The sequence below is a fragment of the Haliotis cracherodii genome, unplaced genomic scaffold, assembly GCF_022045235.1.
Source record: "Haliotis cracherodii isolate W230 unplaced genomic scaffold, xgHalCrac1.p SCAF_7, whole genome shotgun sequence".
Taxonomy (NCBI): Eukaryota; Metazoa; Mollusca; class Gastropoda; order Lepetellida; family Haliotidae; genus Haliotis; species Haliotis cracherodii.
The window spans coordinates 26,857,042-26,876,227 of record NW_027266330.1 but is presented as its reverse complement, the minus strand read 5'-3'; the positions used below and the strand labels follow the sequence as shown (position 1 = coordinate 26,876,227).

The 19,186-nt window shown below is 45.9% G+C and overlaps 1 protein-coding gene across 1 annotated transcript in view; it reads right to left on the bottom strand.

Annotated features, from left to right (window-relative positions):
• Window positions 1-298: 298 nt before the first annotated feature.
• Window positions 299-19,186, bottom strand: part of LOC139447638 (acyl-coenzyme A thioesterase 9, mitochondrial-like) — a 33,824-nt gene continuing 14,936 nt past the window's right edge. The window contains exons 8-15 of the mRNA XM_071229049.1: window positions 14,712-14,785; window positions 13,638-13,705; window positions 9,084-9,195; window positions 7,252-7,342; window positions 6,343-6,428; window positions 4,319-4,406; window positions 3,395-3,548; window positions 299-1,102 (exon numbers count right to left, since the gene is read on the bottom strand). Of these exons, the coding sequence (XP_071085150.1) occupies window positions 1,059-1,102; window positions 3,395-3,548; window positions 4,319-4,406; window positions 6,343-6,428; window positions 7,252-7,342; window positions 9,084-9,195; window positions 13,638-13,705; window positions 14,712-14,785 (717 nt within the window). The 3' untranslated portion in view covers window positions 299-1,058. The remainder of the gene's footprint in view (window positions 1,103-3,394; window positions 3,549-4,318; window positions 4,407-6,342; window positions 6,429-7,251; window positions 7,343-9,083; window positions 9,196-13,637; window positions 13,706-14,711; window positions 14,786-19,186) is intronic.

The window sequence follows — 19,186 nt, the reverse complement described above, 5'->3', positions numbered from 1 at the left end:
AACATCAGTGATTAGTAGTGTAACCATGGAGTTCTAGATAAGGAGTTCTAACCACGGGTCCGGGTAGTCCTGTGGGTACCCGGGTCCTACTCAGTACCCACCCGACCCGAGTACCCGAGTTACCGTCCCAGCCCTAAAATCTACACAACTGAACTATACACAAAGTGTCCTGGGTTATATGTCTTGCTCCCTCTACAGTTGACTAGGCGTAGGACAAATCAAGACAAGCTTGGTACCCAAGTAACAGAGTTCGAGGAATATCTTCAATGTGAGTGGACCATTGATAACAAACTATAAGTAAAGAATGGCTTCCCAATTAATAATGGTTTCTTAATCATGAAAATAAAACACCAAAAGTCATTGTCACACCATACAGTCAAACACTGGTGTGTTGAACCTTGATGTGTCGAACTTGTGGTTGTCTCAATGTAAAAGCTTGGCCCCTGCATATTCATTCTTTATTCATCATTTTTGGTTGTGTCGAGCCTCGGATAACTCAAAGTATTTACATCAGTCCCTTCAACTTTGACACAACAGTGTTTGACTGTACATGTGTGTGTTGAGCATCACTGCGCACTACCCTAATACCAGAATTTACTGTATGTATATATATATATAAAATAGTGTTTACAAATTGTCTCTTCAAGAAACTTTAACTAAATTAATCATGGTCTAAGCGGATTAACAAAGTCTCAATTTAATTAAATTTAATTTAATTTATGAACTGTTTGAAGCGTCATTAAAATCCTTCCGCTTCTATGATATTTCGGAGTTATTCATTTCAGGGCCAATATCAAAAACATAGATTTAACGAAGAATGTGTCTTGGCATCCCATCATATACCAAGCAGTTATCTACATTTCCTGTTGATCACATGGCCATCCTTGGTAACTCCTGGATGTACCAGAGCTGATGTGGACTTGCTAGCAGTCTTCTTCCATTGTTTCAGTGGCTCCTGATAACTTTAGTCCAAGCAGTGTCCAGCAGAGTGACATAGATGGGAGTCATTGGGTCATTGGGAGTCATTGGGAGTTGTCATTTCAAGTCCGTCTATGTTATCAGCTTTCAAAATGTCGTTTTCCATCAAGATATAGCATAAACTCTGAAAAGAAAAGAAAGAAATGAAAGTTGTGTTTGTCTGTTTGTTAGTTATATAACAGCATAATGAGCAATTATCCAGGTAATCACATTGGCAGGTAAATTATCTCACCTGGACCAGACAAACTAATGACTGATGTCATGAGCAACATCCCACACCCTCAGGGTACGTTGACACAAAATCACCCAAGTCTGACCACCTGAACTATTCAGCGAGGGGCGGTCGGGTAGCCTTGTGGTTAAAGCATTAGCTCGTCACGCCGAAGACCTGGGTTTGATTCCTGACATGGGTACAATGTGTGAAGCCCATTTCTGGTGTCCCCTGCCGTGATATTGCTGGAATATTGCTAATAGCGGAGTTAAACCATACTCACTCACTCACTCACTCAATCACTCACTCGCTTACTATTCAGCTACCTCTCATGACAAGCATAACTTGCTGGGGACCTGTTCTAATCCTAGGTGAATTAACCTAATGAGTATTTAAGTCATTATACATATGTTAAAGCAGGGTTTCTAATCTGTAGCATAAAATCATACATCATAACGTCTATTAATGAAGAGGGGGCACGGGTGGCCTAGTCGTCTAAGGCGAAGCGATTCGCTGTGCAGAGTTGCGTCCCCTTGGCATGCCCGAAACCTAGGATGGTGGATTCGAATCCCGGTTTGCCACGATTATGTTTCTAGGTTTGTCAGCACCATACCTGTGTCCGTGGCTTTCACCAAAGTGGTAAACGTCTAAGATCTACATCACTTCGAGCTTTCCTCCCACATTAAGCTGATATGCTGCGATATAACTGGAATACTGTTAAAAGCGGCATTAAACCCAACTCACTATTAATGAGGAATTCATACATTTTACGTACTACTACTACTAGTACCTCAGAATTCTAGATAATAATAATAGCGTGCATATTTATTTAAATCCATACCCTAAAGCATGCTCAAAGCCCTACATTATTACCAAAGGCAGTGTATGATTGCACTCGATTTTCATCCCCTGGGGAGTATACAACCCAAAGTGCCTGTGAGGTGCTACAAGGTTAATATATAAGTCATATTACCTTCTCCTCCTACCGGGTACCCATTTAATGCTGGGTGAACAGAGGCATGATTCTAACAAAGTTGCCTAAGGAGACACCACATGTTACATGTGTTTGAGTGAGTGAGTATGGTTTTACGCCGCTTTTAGCAATATTCCAGCAATATCACGGCGGGGGACACCAGAAACGGGCTTCACACATTGTACCCATGTCGGGAATCGAACCCAGGTCTTTGGAACGCTTTAACCACTGGGCTACCCAACCGCCCCTCATGTTACATGTGTTTCCAGTGACTGGTAGAACTGAGGCATCCTTTACTACCCTCCTCAATAATTTTGTGGCCATGTTAATCAGTAGGGTATGCGTAGATTAGGCTAAAACAAATAACAGTCTTGGTTATCAGGCACCAGCCGCATCATCATTAAGTCTGCCTCACATTTTGTTTTTATTTCCTTTTAAAAAAAAAAATCCTAAGCCTTAAAACAATGCAATCCAATATACCATGCAGTTACTTCCCTTTACATGTGCACTGCTTTACTGCGCATCTTGTGTTATGGTAATGGCGGCAATAGGGGTTTTTATGCTTGTTTATGTAGGGAGGCCGTTTCCCAGGTTAATTGTACACTGTTTATCTGGCTACATACTAGGTAAACAAGCAAAAAAACAATAACACGTGTCCGCACTATATTTTTCAAAAGTCATTGCCTGAGAACCTTTTATTTCTATAAACCTTATATAGATCTCAGAATCAGTCACGTATCTGATTCCTAGCTGTTTACAAACATTTACTATGTCCATATATCCATTTATATATCAATGAGTGAGTGAGTGAGTGAGTGAGTTGGGTTTAACGTCTCTTTTAACAGTATGACAGTTATATCACGGCGTGTCAGCTTAATGTGGCAAGAAACCCCGAGGTGATGCAGGTATCAGATGTTTACCACTTCGGTGAAACCCATGGGCACGGGTATGGTGCTGACAAACCTAGCAACATAATCGGGGCGAACCGGGATTCAAACCCACAATCCTAGGTTTCTGGCGTGCCCAAGGGACGCAACTCTGCACAGCGAATCGCGGCGCCTTAGACAACTGGGACACCCGTGCCCCCCTATATATCAATGAGATGCTTGAAGTTGTAAATTGGTTTCTTCAGTTAGAAAAGGTTTGGTGCATTTTTAGGCCTGAAAAGTAGGAAGCATACACTTCTCAATACATAAATAAATACACTCAATAAATGAACATATTGTACACACCAGCATAGGATTTGGGAATAACTCTCGGCAGATTTTCATCCTGAGAGTCAAACGTGAAATGAAAGTCATTTGTTGTCTCCCTTACTCCAGTGTCAACATCCAAAACTTCAGCATGAACTTTGACCTGCATGAGAGACTTGTGAGTATACACCACCTGCCAAAGACAAAGGGTCCTATTTCATCAACATATTCACATCACGAATGTGTAATTAAGGACTATGTTTTTAGAATTGTTTATTTTTGGGGTTTTTTTTATGTACATTAAATATTGGTTGGTTGGTTTGTTGTTCAACGCTGCACTCAGCAATATTCCAGCTATATGACGGCGGTCTGTAAATAATCGAGTCTGGACCAGACAATCCAGTGATTGATATCATGAGCATCGATCCACGCAACTGGGATACGATGACATCTATCCACCATGTTAGCAAGCCTGACCGGCCGATCCCGATTGGAGTGAGTGAGTGAGTGAGTGAGTGTTTTAAGCCGCTTTTACAAATATTTCAGTAATATCACAGTGGGGGACACCAGAAATGGGCTTCACACATTGTACCCAGTGAAACACAACAGAGCATTCCGTCTTGAGTATGCGTGAGTGAGTGAGATGGGTTTAACGCTGCTTTGAACAGTATTTCAATTTATGTCATGGTGTGTCTGCTTTTTGTGGGAGGAAAGCCTGAAGTGATGCCGGTCTGAGACTTTTAATGGTGAAACCCATGAGCATAGGTGGTGACAAGCCTAGAAATAGGCGGGACGGCCTTCCCTCCACTCTCTGTGACCAATGTTGCCTATCTTTAATTTGTGACCTGTGCACTGTACACAGGACGGCCACCTGCCCTCTGGCACTCTCTCTTGAATAATTGTGGAAAGATGGTTACGGATTCACTTGGGACAGACAATTTGTGCACTGAACTGTTCTGTTACCTGGGACGACAGCAGGAGTAGTGAGCCAATCTCCACTGGTTTCTTGAACACAATATCATCAACCACCTTTAGCACTGGCCGCTTGCAGCTAGAATGGAAATATTCATTTTTGATAACTACCTCCCTTAACTACTTCACAATTTTCTCTCGAAATCTTCTAAATCAAGGACTTGTTTATGATCATGTACAATATAGCATGGATATCAATTGAACTACAAGCCAATTCACAGCAATAGTTGAACCTATATTGCAACAGTGTCACAATAGTTGAACCTATATTTCAACAGTGTCTCAATAGTTGAACCTATATTGCAAAAGTACTGCAATAGTTGAATCTATATTGCAACAGTGACACAATAGGTGAACCTATACTGCAACAATGTCACAATAGTAGAACCTATATTGCAACAGTGTCACAATAGTTGAATCTATATTGCAACAATGTCACAATAGTTGAAGCTATATTGTAACAGTGTCACAATAGTTGAAGCTATATTTCAACAGTGTCACAATAATTGAATCTATATTGCTACAGTGTCACAATAGTTGAAGCTACATTGCAACAATGTCACAATAGGTGAACCTATATCGTATCAGTGTCACAATAGGTGAACCTATATTGTATCTTTGTCACAATAGTTGAAGCTATATTTCAACAGTGTCACAATAGTTGAATCTATATTGCAACAATGTCACAATTCATCTTGACAGTCACCACTAAAGAATACTGACTTGGTTTATCGAGATAAGCTGCCTATCAGAGTAAAATACTGAAAATAAATAACCATTACCAATGTATCTTGAGTTGCTTGTCTACAATATGGAGGAAACCAACCCTATGAGTAACTGATAGTAGTGGGACGATACAATGATACATTGGTGGATTGCAATTTTTTACTTCTTGATACAAGTTGCAATATATAAATATATTTTTTAATAAATGTTACACCAAACACTAATTCCTAGTGAAAATGAGTAGTGAAAACGTAAATATTTTCATCCATTGTGCCATACTTGACACAGTCAACTGTAAATCGTTAGTGTGCCATCCTATTAATGTAAAAGATGACTTACGCACCACAGAAAAGGGCACATGCCAGTATCGTGATACGTATCTGATCGTGAGCAAGGTATCATGATACATATCAGATCGCTCAGTTGGTGTATCGTGCCAGGCCTACTATGGTAACTACCACTGTAGCCTTCTCAGCCTGCTGCCTGTCTCCTTACAGATCCGCCCGCCTCCGTAGAGCGTACGCCTGGAGAGCGGAAGGTCCGGGGTTCAATCCATACCAAAAGACGTTAAAAGATGGTACTTGTTGTTACCCTGTCTGGCCCTCAGCATTAAGGGGCTAAAACAAGGACTGGTCGACTCGGAGTCAGTATACTGTGTCTGAGCGGGGTATTCATGTTAAACTGCGGCATGGTATCTCAGTGAGCTAGCATTATAAATCGGCATCAGTCCTGACTAGTACAAGCAGCCACACAAACACACACACGAGCATGCACGTCGCTATATAAGTGCATTAATCTTGGATGCGACATTTAACCCCATTTCACCTCACCTCCTTACAGATCCTTATTTACAGATTGAGTTCAGGCATTACATTTAAATAAACTCTGCAGCAGTGAATAATGCACAAAATATCACCTGAAATAGCAATTTATACAGTATTATGTTATAAATTGGTTGCTATCGGCTTAGAAATACCCAATGGCCTGGACTCAATGGAGTTAAAATATGATGAATACCAAAAGAAAGCAATCCATATCCATACCCAATATGAAAAATAACTTTGTTTGTTGTTTAACACCACACTCAGCAATATTCCAGCTACATGATAGCGGTCTGTAAATAATCAAGTCTGGACCAGACAATCCAGTGATTCATATCATGAGCATCGGTACAAGCAATTTGTCGCCTCTTACGACAATCCTGGGTTGCTGTGGACCTACTCTAACCCGAACTAAATAGCCAATGACTCGAAGCATTATCTGACTCCTTGCCATACTAGGCGTATCACCTGTACATAGCTGCATTAGTCCACGCCACCTCCATGGCCTGTCTCATCAGGAAGCCTCCAAATATCTTGTAGTGGACATTCCTTTGCTAAAACAAGTAAGCATTCACTAGGGGTCAAGTGAGAGGTTGCTGAGCTGGGTTCTCAGTTGTATCATTCTATCACTATGAGTTAACAATGTGTCAGTGTACGTGTATGCTATTTCTATTTTCATGTTTCATACTCTGAAACAGGCATTATTGTGATTATTGCACATCTGGTACTATGTAAACAGATAATACACATGTATAGCTAACTGTGATGAAACACATGTGTTAAAACGCTTGCATGGAATTTGATTTGCTGATGAAAACTTTGATCTTTCTGGTACTACTTTTGATTCATTGATTCATTCATTTAGTCATTCATAAGTTTGATTAAAAGTGTAAACAATAATGGATACCTCATAATGTAGGTTTATTCATTGAATGAAAATTGTATACATGATGCATTTTATTGATACATAAACGTATCATCAGTTACATACAGTGAATGAGTTTGGTTTTATGCCGCTTTTAGCAATATTCCACACTATCACGGCGGGAGACACCAGAAATGGGCTTCACACATCATACCCATGTCGGGAAGTTCGGCAACTGGTAGTTCCTGAATGGTACTCAACCAAACAAAATGAACAAGAATCTGTTCTTTACTAAGAAAGTGTTATACCAAATATAACATTTATGACATTTGACTACTTTCTAAATGGCATTGTGTGTCCACTGGCAATTCTGTTTTGTATTTGCCAGAAGCAATCATGGACAGTACTAATTATCACGTTCATTTGAGTGTGATTTTTATGATATTTACAGAAAGCTCATGACACCAGAAGGTGCATCCTAGTATATTGCCGTATATATCAGTTCGACATACCTCGGGATGACACATGATCATGTTTTTCAGCAAAGTTTTCTCCATCCAGACACTGCCAGGGGGCTTGATACGAACTTTGAACGTCCCTCCCCTGGAACATTTATACAATACTGAAAGGTGTAATACTGAAAGGTGTAATACTGAAAGGTGTAATACTGAAAGGTGTAATACTGAAAGGTGTAATACTGAAAGGTTTAATACTGAAAGGTGTAATACTGAAAGGTGTAATACTGAAAGGTGTAATACTGAAACGTGTAGACAGACAGTCACACCTACAAGAGACCCTCTCTCTCAGGCAGTCCTGCACTTGCATCTGAGAGCCGTACAACGAGATTCTGATGCTGGTAACGCAATATGGTCTTCAAGATCATGTCCCTAGCTATGGTTTAAAAGGTTGAAAAGATAAGTACTGATATTCATTGTTTTTTGTTGTAGAAAATATTAAGGAAGATTAATTACTTAGTGCTGCCTGAATACCTCTATTATGAGAAGATAATGTGCAAATGAATAGGTGACCGAAATAATATGACTACAATCTTATCAAAATAAAATCCAAGGCATGTTGTTTGAAAATCAGTGGATGTCAAGATTGCAAATTGTTATCCAAATACGGGAGTAAAATATATGTATGATAAAGAATCATTGTGACTCTAAATATCTTTGATACTTCTGATTATATTTTTTAAGATTTTGCACGAAACTACTTTTTAAGTCACAAATACAAGGGGTGGTCCGTCCCTGTGTGTCAGGTAGGGAGAATTTACGTTTCAAGGTTTTACATTTGTAATGAACTAATTTAATTTCCAGTAGACAACTGCACAAAATGTATATAATAAATAGGATATTCCATATGTCTCATGAAATATCATGTTTCTCTCATCTTGTGACAGGGGAAAAGGTAATATTTTCACTCGTGGCTACGCCATTCTACACCTCTATTTCCTCTTTGTTCTAACTATGATGAAGCAACTCGAAACTACACACTAAATCACACTTTATGTATGCACCATTCAGACAGGCTTTAGAGTAACAAGACGTATGTTCCGATTGAACAAGTTAGTCATGCTTCGGTTACCTCCCCTTAGTGGCATGCTCACCAGTCAAGTGGACGCAAGGTGGATCAATGGAGTTTTGAAGAAAGTAAAAAATAATAGCAAACATATGTGCATTCATGTGCCTGAAAAATGACATATTATTTCGTAACTGAACTGAAAAATATGCACATAGAATTTGTGTGTTTGTTGTTTTTAACTCTGCACTCAGCAATATTCCAGCTACATGACGGTGGTCTGTAAATAATCAAGTCTAGACCAGATAATACAGTGATTGACATCATGAGCATTGATCTACGCAATTGGGATACGATGACATGAATCAACTAAGTCAGCAAGCCTGACCCCCTGATCCTCTTAGTCGCCTCTTCCAACAACAAGCATGGGTTACTGAAGACCTATTCTAACCTGCACATAGGAGAAATTTGCTGTTAAAAATTGTGATTTTAATTTTTATTTCCATTTTAATAAAACAAAACAACCAAAAATCCTTAAATAATCCAAGTCCAACATCCAACAGTAGTCAATTTCTGTATCCAAGCATTTTACTTATCAAGGAATACATTTATGTAAGGATGCCCTTTTTTTAAGCCTTTAAGGATTAATTCACGTCTGTCTAAATCTGACACAAGCCCTATTCTGGTGTCATGAAATCATTGATCTTAGATCATCTAGGGTGAATCTGGGATACAAAATAGTTTGGGCCGCAACACAGACCCATAATTTTTTAACTGCAAAATAGAACAAGCTCCTGTTGTGTGAGAGTGTCAAAAGACTTACTTAGTATCAATAGTTTGTAGAAACAAGTCATGAACTATAAGAATCTCATCGTTGCTTGGAGGTGTCTTTAACAACATCTTCCTGGCCTCCTCTTGGCGAAGCAGCTTGCTGGCTGGAAGAACGATATATAGAAAAAATATACTTTCTCCCTTTCAGCTTTTAGAGTTCGGTCTGCAAGGAGATGGAAACTATGTGAATATAAAGGACCACCCCTGGAGCAGCCAGCCAACAGCACGACCACCCCTGTAGCCCATCCACCCCTGTACCAGCCCACTGCTGTCGTCCACCCACCAACAGTGAGACAACCCCTGTAGCCCACCCACCCCTGTACCAGCCAACTGCTGTCGTCCACCCACCAACAGTAAGACCACCCCTGTAGCCCACCCACCCCTGTACCAGCCCACTGCTGTCGTCCACCCACCAACAGTAAGACCACCCCTGTAGCCCATCCACCCCTGTACCAGCCCACTGCTGTCATCCACCCACCAACAGTAAGACCACCCCTGTAGCCCACCCACCCCTGTACCAGCCCACTTCTGTCGTTCACCCACAACAGTAAGACCACCCCTGTAGCCCACCCACCCCTGTACGAGCCCATTGCTGTCATCCACCCACCAACAGTAAGACCACCCCTGTAGCCCACCCACCCCTGTACCAGCCCACTGATGTTGTTCACCCACCAACAGTAAGACAACCCCTGTAGCCCACCCACCCCTGTACCAGCCCACTGATGTTGTTCACCCACCAACAGTAAGACAACCCCTGTAGCCCACCCACCCCTGTACGAACCCACTGATGTTGTTCACCCACCATCAGTAAGACCACCCCTGTAGCCCATCCACCCCTGTACCAGCCCACTGCTGTCGGCCACCAACCAACAGTAAGACCACCCCTGTAGCCCATCCACCCCTGTACCAGCCTACTTCTGTCATCCACCCACCAACAGCACGACCACCCCTGTAGCCCACCCACCCCTGTACCAGCCCACTGCTGTCGTCCACCCACCAACAGTAAGACCACCCCTGTAGCCCACCCACCCCTGTACCAGCCCACTGCTGTCGTCCACCCACCAACAATAAGACCACCCCTGTAGCAGCCCACCAACAGAAACACCACCCCTGTAGCCCATCCACCCCTGTACCAGGACTTTTTTGTTCAGTTCTCAAAATATTAATTGAGAACTTTGTCAAAATGTTTTTCAAAGCATAGTCTGCATCACGCCTTTGAAACTCGTGCGTAAAGCTTGAGAAAGCTTCTTTCTGATTGGTTAATGTTGACCTCCAGTTAGTCATTGCATTGCTCATTTCAAAGCTTGCGAAAGGCCATTCTGATGCGACCTGTAATGGTGAGTCTCAGATCTTTGTGTAGGGGTACCGTGCACAAACATTTGATTTTAATGAGAGTAAATACTGTAGGTTCCACTGTAGCCCTCCACTGTAGCCCCACAGAGCCACCACTGTAGCCCCCACAGAGCCATCATTGTAGCCACCACCACCACTATAGTCCCCACCAGTGTAGCCCCCACCAGTGAAACCCCCACCACTGTAGCCCCCACCATTGTAGCCCCCACCACTGTAGCCCCCACCATTGTAGTCTCCACCATTGTAGCCCCCACCACTGTACCCCCACCACTGTAGCCCCACCATTGTAGCCCTCCATTGTAGTCCCCACTGTAGCCCCCACCATTGTAGCCCCCACCACTGTAGCCACCACCAATGTAGCCCCCACCATTGTAGTCCTCACCATTGTAGCCCCCACCATTGTAGCCCCTTCCACTGTAGCCCCCACCACTGTAGCCCCCACCACTGTAGCCACCACCATTGTAGCCCCCACCATTGTAGCCCCCACCACTGTAGCCACCACCATTGTAGCCCCAACCACTGTAGCCCCCACCATTGTAGCCCCCACCACTGTAGCCACCACCATTGTAGCCCCCACCATTGTAACCCCCACCATTGTAGCCACCACCATTGTAGCCCCCACCATTGTAGCCACCACCATTGTAGCCCCCACTGTAGCCACCACCATTGTAGCCACCACCATTGTAGCCCCCACCATTGTAGCCACCACCATTGTAGCCACCACCATTGTAGCCCCCACCATTGTAGCCCCCACCACTGTAGCCCCCACCATTGTTGCCTCCACTGTAGCCCCCACTGTAGCCACCACCATTGTAGCCCCCACCATTGTAGCCCCCACCATTGTAGCCCCCACCACTGTAACCCCCACCACTGTAGCCACCACCATTGTAGCCCCCACCATTGTAGCCACCACCACTGTAGCCCCCACCATTGTAGCCACCACCATTGTAGCCCCCACTGTAGCCCCCACTGTAGCCACCACCATTGTAGCCCCCACTGTAGCCCCCACCATTGTAGCCACCACCATTGTAGCCACCATCATTGTAGCCCCCACCATTGTAGCCCCCACTGTAGCCCCTACCATTGTAGCCCCCACCATTGTAGCCACCACTGTAGACCCCACAGAGCCACCATTGTTGCCCCCACCATTGTAACCACCACCATTGTAGCCCCCACAGTACCCACCACTGTAGCCACCACCATTGTAGCCCCCACTGTAGCCCCCACAGTACCCACCACTGTAGCCCCCACCATTGTAGCCCCCACCATTGTAGCACCCACCATTGTAGCCCCCACCATTGTAGCCCCCACCACTGTAGCCCCCACCATTGTAGCCCCCACCATTGTAGCCCCCACTGTAGCCCCCACTGTAGCCACCACCATTGTAGCCCCCACCATTGTAGCCCCCACCATTGTAACCCCTACCATTGTAGCCCCCACCATTGTAGCCCCCACCATTGTAGCCCCTACAATTGTAGCCCCCACTGTAGCCACCACCATTGTAGCCCCCACTGTGGCCCCTACCATTGTAGCAACCACCATTGTAGCCTCCACAACTGTAGCCCCCACCATTGTAGCCCCCACAACTGTAGCCACCACCATTGTAGCCCCCACCATTGTAGCCCCCACCATTGTAGCCCCCACTGTAGCCCCCACTGTAGCCACCACCATTGTAGCCCCCACCATTGTAGCCCCCACCATTGTAACCCCTACCATTGTAGCCCCCACCATTGTAGCCCCCACCATTGTAGCCCCTACAATTGTAGCCCCCACTGTAGCCACCACCATTGTAGCCCCCACTGTGGCCCCTACCATTGTAGCAACCACCATTGTAGCCTCCACAACTGTAGCCCCCACCATTGTAGCCCCCACAACTGTAGCCACCACCATTGTAGCCCCCACCATTGTAGCCCTCCATTGTAGCCCCCACCATTGTAGCCCCCACCATTGTAGCCCCCACAACTGTAGCCACCACCATTGTAGCCCCCACCATTGTAGCCCTCCATTGTAGCCACCACCATTGTAGCCCCCACCATTGTAGCCACCACCACTGTAGCCCCCACCATTGTAGCCACCACCATTGTAGCCCCCACTGTAGCCCCCACTGTAGCCACCACCATTGTAGCCCCCACTGTAGCCCCCACCATTGTAGCCACCACCATTGTAGCCACCATCATTGTAGCCCCCACCATTGTAGCCCCCACTGTAGCCCCTACCATTGTAGCCCCCACCATTGTAGCCACCACTGTAGACCCCACAGAGCCACCATTGTTGCCCCCACCATTGTAACCACCACCATTGTAGCCCCCACAGTACCCACCACTGTAGCCACCACCATTGTAGCCCCCACTGTAGCCCCCACAGTACCCACCACTGTAGCCCCCACCATTGTAGCCCCCACCATTGTAGCACCCACCATTGTAGCCCCCACCATTGTAGCCCCCACCACTGTAGCCCCCACCATTGTAGCCCCCACCATTGTAGCCCCCACTGTAGCCCCCACTGTAGCCACCACCATTGTAGCCCCCACCATTGTAGCCACCACCATTGTAGCCCCCACCATTGTAACCCCTACCATTGTAGCCCCCACCATTGTAGCCCCCACCATTGTAGCCCCTACAATTGTAGCCCCCACTGTAGCCACCACCATTGTAGCCCCCACTGTGGCCCCTACCATTGTAGCCTCCACAACTGTAGCCCCCACCATTGTAGCCCCCACAACTGTAGCCACCACCATTGTAGCCCCCACCATTGTAGCCCTCCATTGTAGCCCCCACCATTGTAGCCCCCACCATTGTAGCCACCACCATTGTAGCCACCACCATTGTAGCCCCCACCATTGTAGCCCCCACCACTGTAGCCCCCACCATTGTAGCCACCACCATTGTAGCCCCCACCATTGTAGCACCCACCATTTAAGCCCCCACTGTACCCACCACTGTAGCCACCACCATTGTTGCCCCCACCATTGTAGCCATCACCATTGTAGCCCCCACCATTGTAGCCCCCACAGTACCCACCACTGCAGGCACCACCATTGTAGCCCCCACCACTGTAGCCCCCACCATTGTAGCCCCCACCATTGTAACCCCTACCATTGTAGCCCCCACCATTGTAGCCCCCACTGTAGCCCACACCATTGTAATCCCCACTGTAGCCCCAACACTACCCAGCACTGCAGTCCCCCACTCACCTTCTCCTTTCCTGAACAGAGCCTCCTCCTCCGCACCCTTTGGTACAAGCCTGTTGACAACAGCAGCCCTGGAACATCCATCACTGGCTAGGTATAGACTTTGTGATGCACATTATATAACAAGAGGTGAGGTGAAAAGGGGTTTAATGTCGCGTCCAAGATTATTGCACTTATATAGCGACTTGCATGCACGAGTTTGTGAGTCTGTGGGTGCTTGTACTAGTCTGGACTGATGCTGATTTATAGTGCTAGCCAGCTGAGATACCATGCCACAGTTTAATATGAATACCCCACTCAGACACACTATACTGACTCCGAGCTAATAATAATATAAAAAGTCTTAGTTTCAGCTCCTTAATGCCAAGCACCAGACTGGGTAACAACAAGTACCATCCTTTAACGTCTCTTGGTATGCCACGGCCCAGGAACGAACCCTGGACCTTTCGCTCTCTGGGCGGACGCTCTACCACTATACCACGGAGGCTGTCCATTATAACAAGAAGTGGTGGTGCACAGTCATTCATCTGAACAGAAGTCATGCAATTTGATTCATAATTGGAAACCTTACAACCCTACAATGTATTCACTGGGATTGTGTTTTTGAGTGATGATCCATTAGAATCTTGTAAAAGCCCACATGCAGGAACAATGACTGTAGGCCTATAAATCCAGAATGACAACTGCAGCCTGCATCATTATCTTATCATGATGCATCACAATATGCAAAGCTCAGGTGGTCTAGGTTTGACTCTTACCTAAGGTACCACAACTTGGTCGGTATAGTTGTGCCTTTAGTATCTGCTGATTCTGGGTTCAAATCCCAGTTAATGATTATGGGATGGTCAGCACCATACCCATGCTAATGTATCGCCAAAGCGACAATTAGGATTGGGTGGCAAGACTCGCTGACTTATAGCTGGAATATTGCTGAGTGCGGCTTTAAACAGCAAACTAACAAAACAAAGAAAGAAAGAGTTGAACGTGGTTAACCTCTCACAGTCTAACTGATACCCCTTGACATAATCATGGTACTGTTAACATTACGTACCTGTTAAGCTTTGTACCAAGGCCTACCTGTTTGTGACTGGGTCTCTTGCAACCATGATGAACCTTGCATTGAGTATCTTCTTCCACGTGCTGTGTATTTCCTGTAATGAAATAACATCAGGCAGGATGAAGCTGTCAGTGTTACCAGTGACAATAAATAATTCATATGAAAAGTCCCTGTACCAATTTGAAGCATGTTTGTACCTGTAACTATCTGTAATGATGAATGACTATTTATTGCCCTTTTGGGGAACAACAGAAAATGGTTTTCACTACTTGTTTGGTAGCCAGCCGTTAGTGTACCGACCTGCTCCACCAGATAGTACCACCAAGATGTATGTGCCGACCTGCTACACCAGGCAATAACACCAACATTGGTGTACCAACCTGCTCCACCAGACACCTACTCCATCATGGTGTACCGACATGCTCCACCAGACAATAACACCAACCTGTTGTACTGACCTCCTACACCAGACAATAGTGAGTGAGTGAGTGGTTTTACTCCGCTTTTAGCAATATTCCAGTAATATCACGGCGGGGGACACCAGAAATGGGCTTCACACATTGTACCCATGTTGGGAATCGAACCCGGGTCTTTGGCGTGACGAGCGAACGCTTTAACCACTAGGCTACCCGACCGCCCCCACCAGACAATAACACCAACATGGTGTACTGACCTCCTACACCAGACAATAACACCAACATGGTGTACCGACCTCCTACACCAGACAATAACACCAACATGGTGTACTGACCTCCTACACCAGACAATAACACCAACATGGTGTACCGACCTCCTACACCAGACAATAACACCAACATGGTGTACTGACCTCCTACACCAGACAATAACACCAACATTGGTGTACCGACCTGCTCCACCAGACACCTACTCCATCATGGTGTACCGACATGCTCCACCAGACACCTACTCCATCATGGTGTACCGACATGCTCCACCAGACAATAACACCAACCTGTTGTACTGACCTCCTACACCAGACAATAACACCAACATGGTGTACTGACCTCCTACACCAGACAATAACACCAACATGGTGTACCGACCTTCTACACCAGACAATAACACCAACATGGTGTACTGACCTCCTACACCAGACAATAACACCAACATGGTGTACCGACCTCCTACACCAGACAATAACACCAACATGGTGTACCGACCTCCTACACCAGACAATAACACCAACATGGTGTACCGACCTCCTACACAAGACAATAACACCAACATGGTGTACCGACCTCCTACACCAGACAATAACACCAACATGGTGTACTGACCTCCTACACAAGACAATAACACCAACATGGTGTACTGACCTCCTACACCAGACAATAACACCAACATGGTGTACCGACCTCCTACACCAGACAATAACACCAACATGGTGTACCGACCTCCTACACCAGACAATAACACCAACATGGTGTACTGACCTCCTACACCAGACAATAACACCAACATGGTGTACCGACCTCCTACACCAGACAACAACACCAACATGGTGTACTGACCTCCTACACCAGACAATAACACCAACATTGGTGTACCGACATGCTCCACCAGACACCTACTCCATCATGGTGTACCGACATGCTCCACCAGACACCTACTCCATCATGGTGTACCGACATGCTCCACCAGACAATAACACCAACATGGTGTACCGACCTCCTACACCAGACAATAACACCAACATGGTGTACCGACATGCTCCACCAGACAATAACACCAACATGGTGTACCGACCTCCTACACCAGACAATAACACCAACATGGTGTACCGACCTCCTACACCAGACAATAACACCAACATGGTGTACTGACCTCCTACACCAGACAATAACACCAACATGGTGTACCGACCTCCTACACCAGACAATAACACCATCATGGTGTACCGACCTCCTACACCAGACAATAACACCAACATGGTGTACCGACCTCCTACACCAGACAATAACACCAACATGGTGTACCGACCTCCTACACCAGACAACAACACCAACATGGTGTACCGACCTCCTACACCAGACAACAACACCAACATGGTGTACCGACCTCCTACACCAGACAATAACACCAACATGGCGTACTGACCTCCTACACCAGACAATAACACCAACATGGTGTACCGACCTCCTACACCAGACAATAACACCAACATGGTGTACCGACCTCCTACACCAGACAATAACACCAACATGGTGTACCGACCTCCTACACCAAACAACAACACCAACATGGTGTACTGACCTCCTACACCAGACAATAACACCAACATGGTGTACCGACCTCCTACACCAGACAACAACACCAACATGGTGTACTGACCTCCTACACCAGACAATAACACCAACATGGTGTACCGACCTCCTACACCAGACAATAACACCAACATGGTGTACTGACCTCCTACACCAGACAATAACACCAACATGGTGTACCGACCTCCTACACCAGACAACAACACCAACATGGTGTACCGACCTCCTACACCAGATACCAACACCAACATGGTGTACTGACCTCCTACACCAGACAACACCAACATGGTGTACTGACCTCCTACACCAGACAATAACACAAACATGGTGTACCGACCTCCTACACCAGACAATAACACCAACATGGTGTACTGACCTGCTACACCAGACAACAACACCAACATGGTGTTCCGACCTCCTACACCAGACAATGACACCAACATGGTGTTCCGACCTGCTACACCAGACAACAACACCAACATGGTGTACTGACCTCATACACCAGACAACAACACCAACATGGTGTACTGACCTCCTACACCAGACAACAACACCAACATGGTGTACTGACCTCCTACACCAGACAACAACACCAACATGGTGTACTGACCTCCTACACCAGACAATAACACCAACATGGTGTACCGACCTCCTACACCAGACAATAACACCAACATGGTGTACTGACCTCCTACACCAGACAATAACACCAACATGGTGTATCGACCGGCTTCACCAGACAACAACACCAACATGGTGTACTGACCTCCTACACCAGACAACAACACCAACATGGTGTATCGACCGGCTTCACCAGACAACAACACCAACATGGTGTACTGACCTGCTACACCAGACAACAACACCAACATGGTGTACCGACCTCCTACACCAGACAACAACACCAACATGGTGTACTGACCTCCTACACCAGACAATAACACCAACATGGTGTACCGACCTCCTACACCAGACAACAACACCAACATAGTGTACCGACATGCTACACCAGACAATAACACCAACATGGTGTACCGACCTCCTACACCAGACAATAACACCAACATGGTGTACCGACCTCCTACACCAGACAACAACACCAACATAGTGTACCGACATGCTACACCAGACAACAACACCAACATGGTGTACCGACCTCCTACACCAGACAATAACACCAACATGGTGTACCGACCTCCTACACCAGACAACAACACCAACATGGTGTACCGACCTCCTACACCAGATACCAACACCAACATAGTGTACTGACCTCCTACACCAGACAACAACACCAACATGGTGTACCGACCTCCTACACCAGACAATAACACCAACATGGTGTACCGACCTCCTACACCAGACAATAACACCAACATGGTGTACTGACCTCCTACACCAGACAATAACACCAACATGGTGTATCGACCGGCTTCACCAGACAACAACACCAACATGGTGTACTGACCTCCTACACCAGACAACAACACCAACATGGTGTATCGACCGGCTTCACCAGACAACAACACCAACATGGTGTACTGACCTGCTACACCAGACAACAACACCAACATGGTGTACCGACCTCCTACACCAGACAACAACACCAACATGGTGTACTGACCTCCTACACCAGAAAATAACACCAACATGGTGTACCGACCTCCTACACCAGACAACAACACCAACATAGTGTACCGACATGCTACACCAGACAATAACACCAACATGGTGTACCGACCTCCTACACCAGACAATAACACCAACATGGTGTACCGACCTCCTACACCAGACAACAACACCAACATAGTGTACCGACATGCTACACCAGACAACAACACCAACATGGTGTACCGACCTCCTACACCAGACAATAACACCAACATGGTGTACCGACCTCCTACACCAGACAACAACACCAACATGGTGTACCGACCTCCTACACCAGATACCAACACCAACATAGTGTACTGACCTCCTACACCAGACAACAACACCAACATAGTGTACCGACATGCTACACCAGACAACAACACCAACATGGTGTACTGACCTCCTACACCAGACAATAACACCAACATGGTGTACCGACCTCCTACACCAGACAACAACACCAACATGGTGTACCGACCTCCTACACCAGATACCAACACCAACATGGTGTACTGACCTCCTACACCAGACAACAACACCAACATGGTGTACCGACC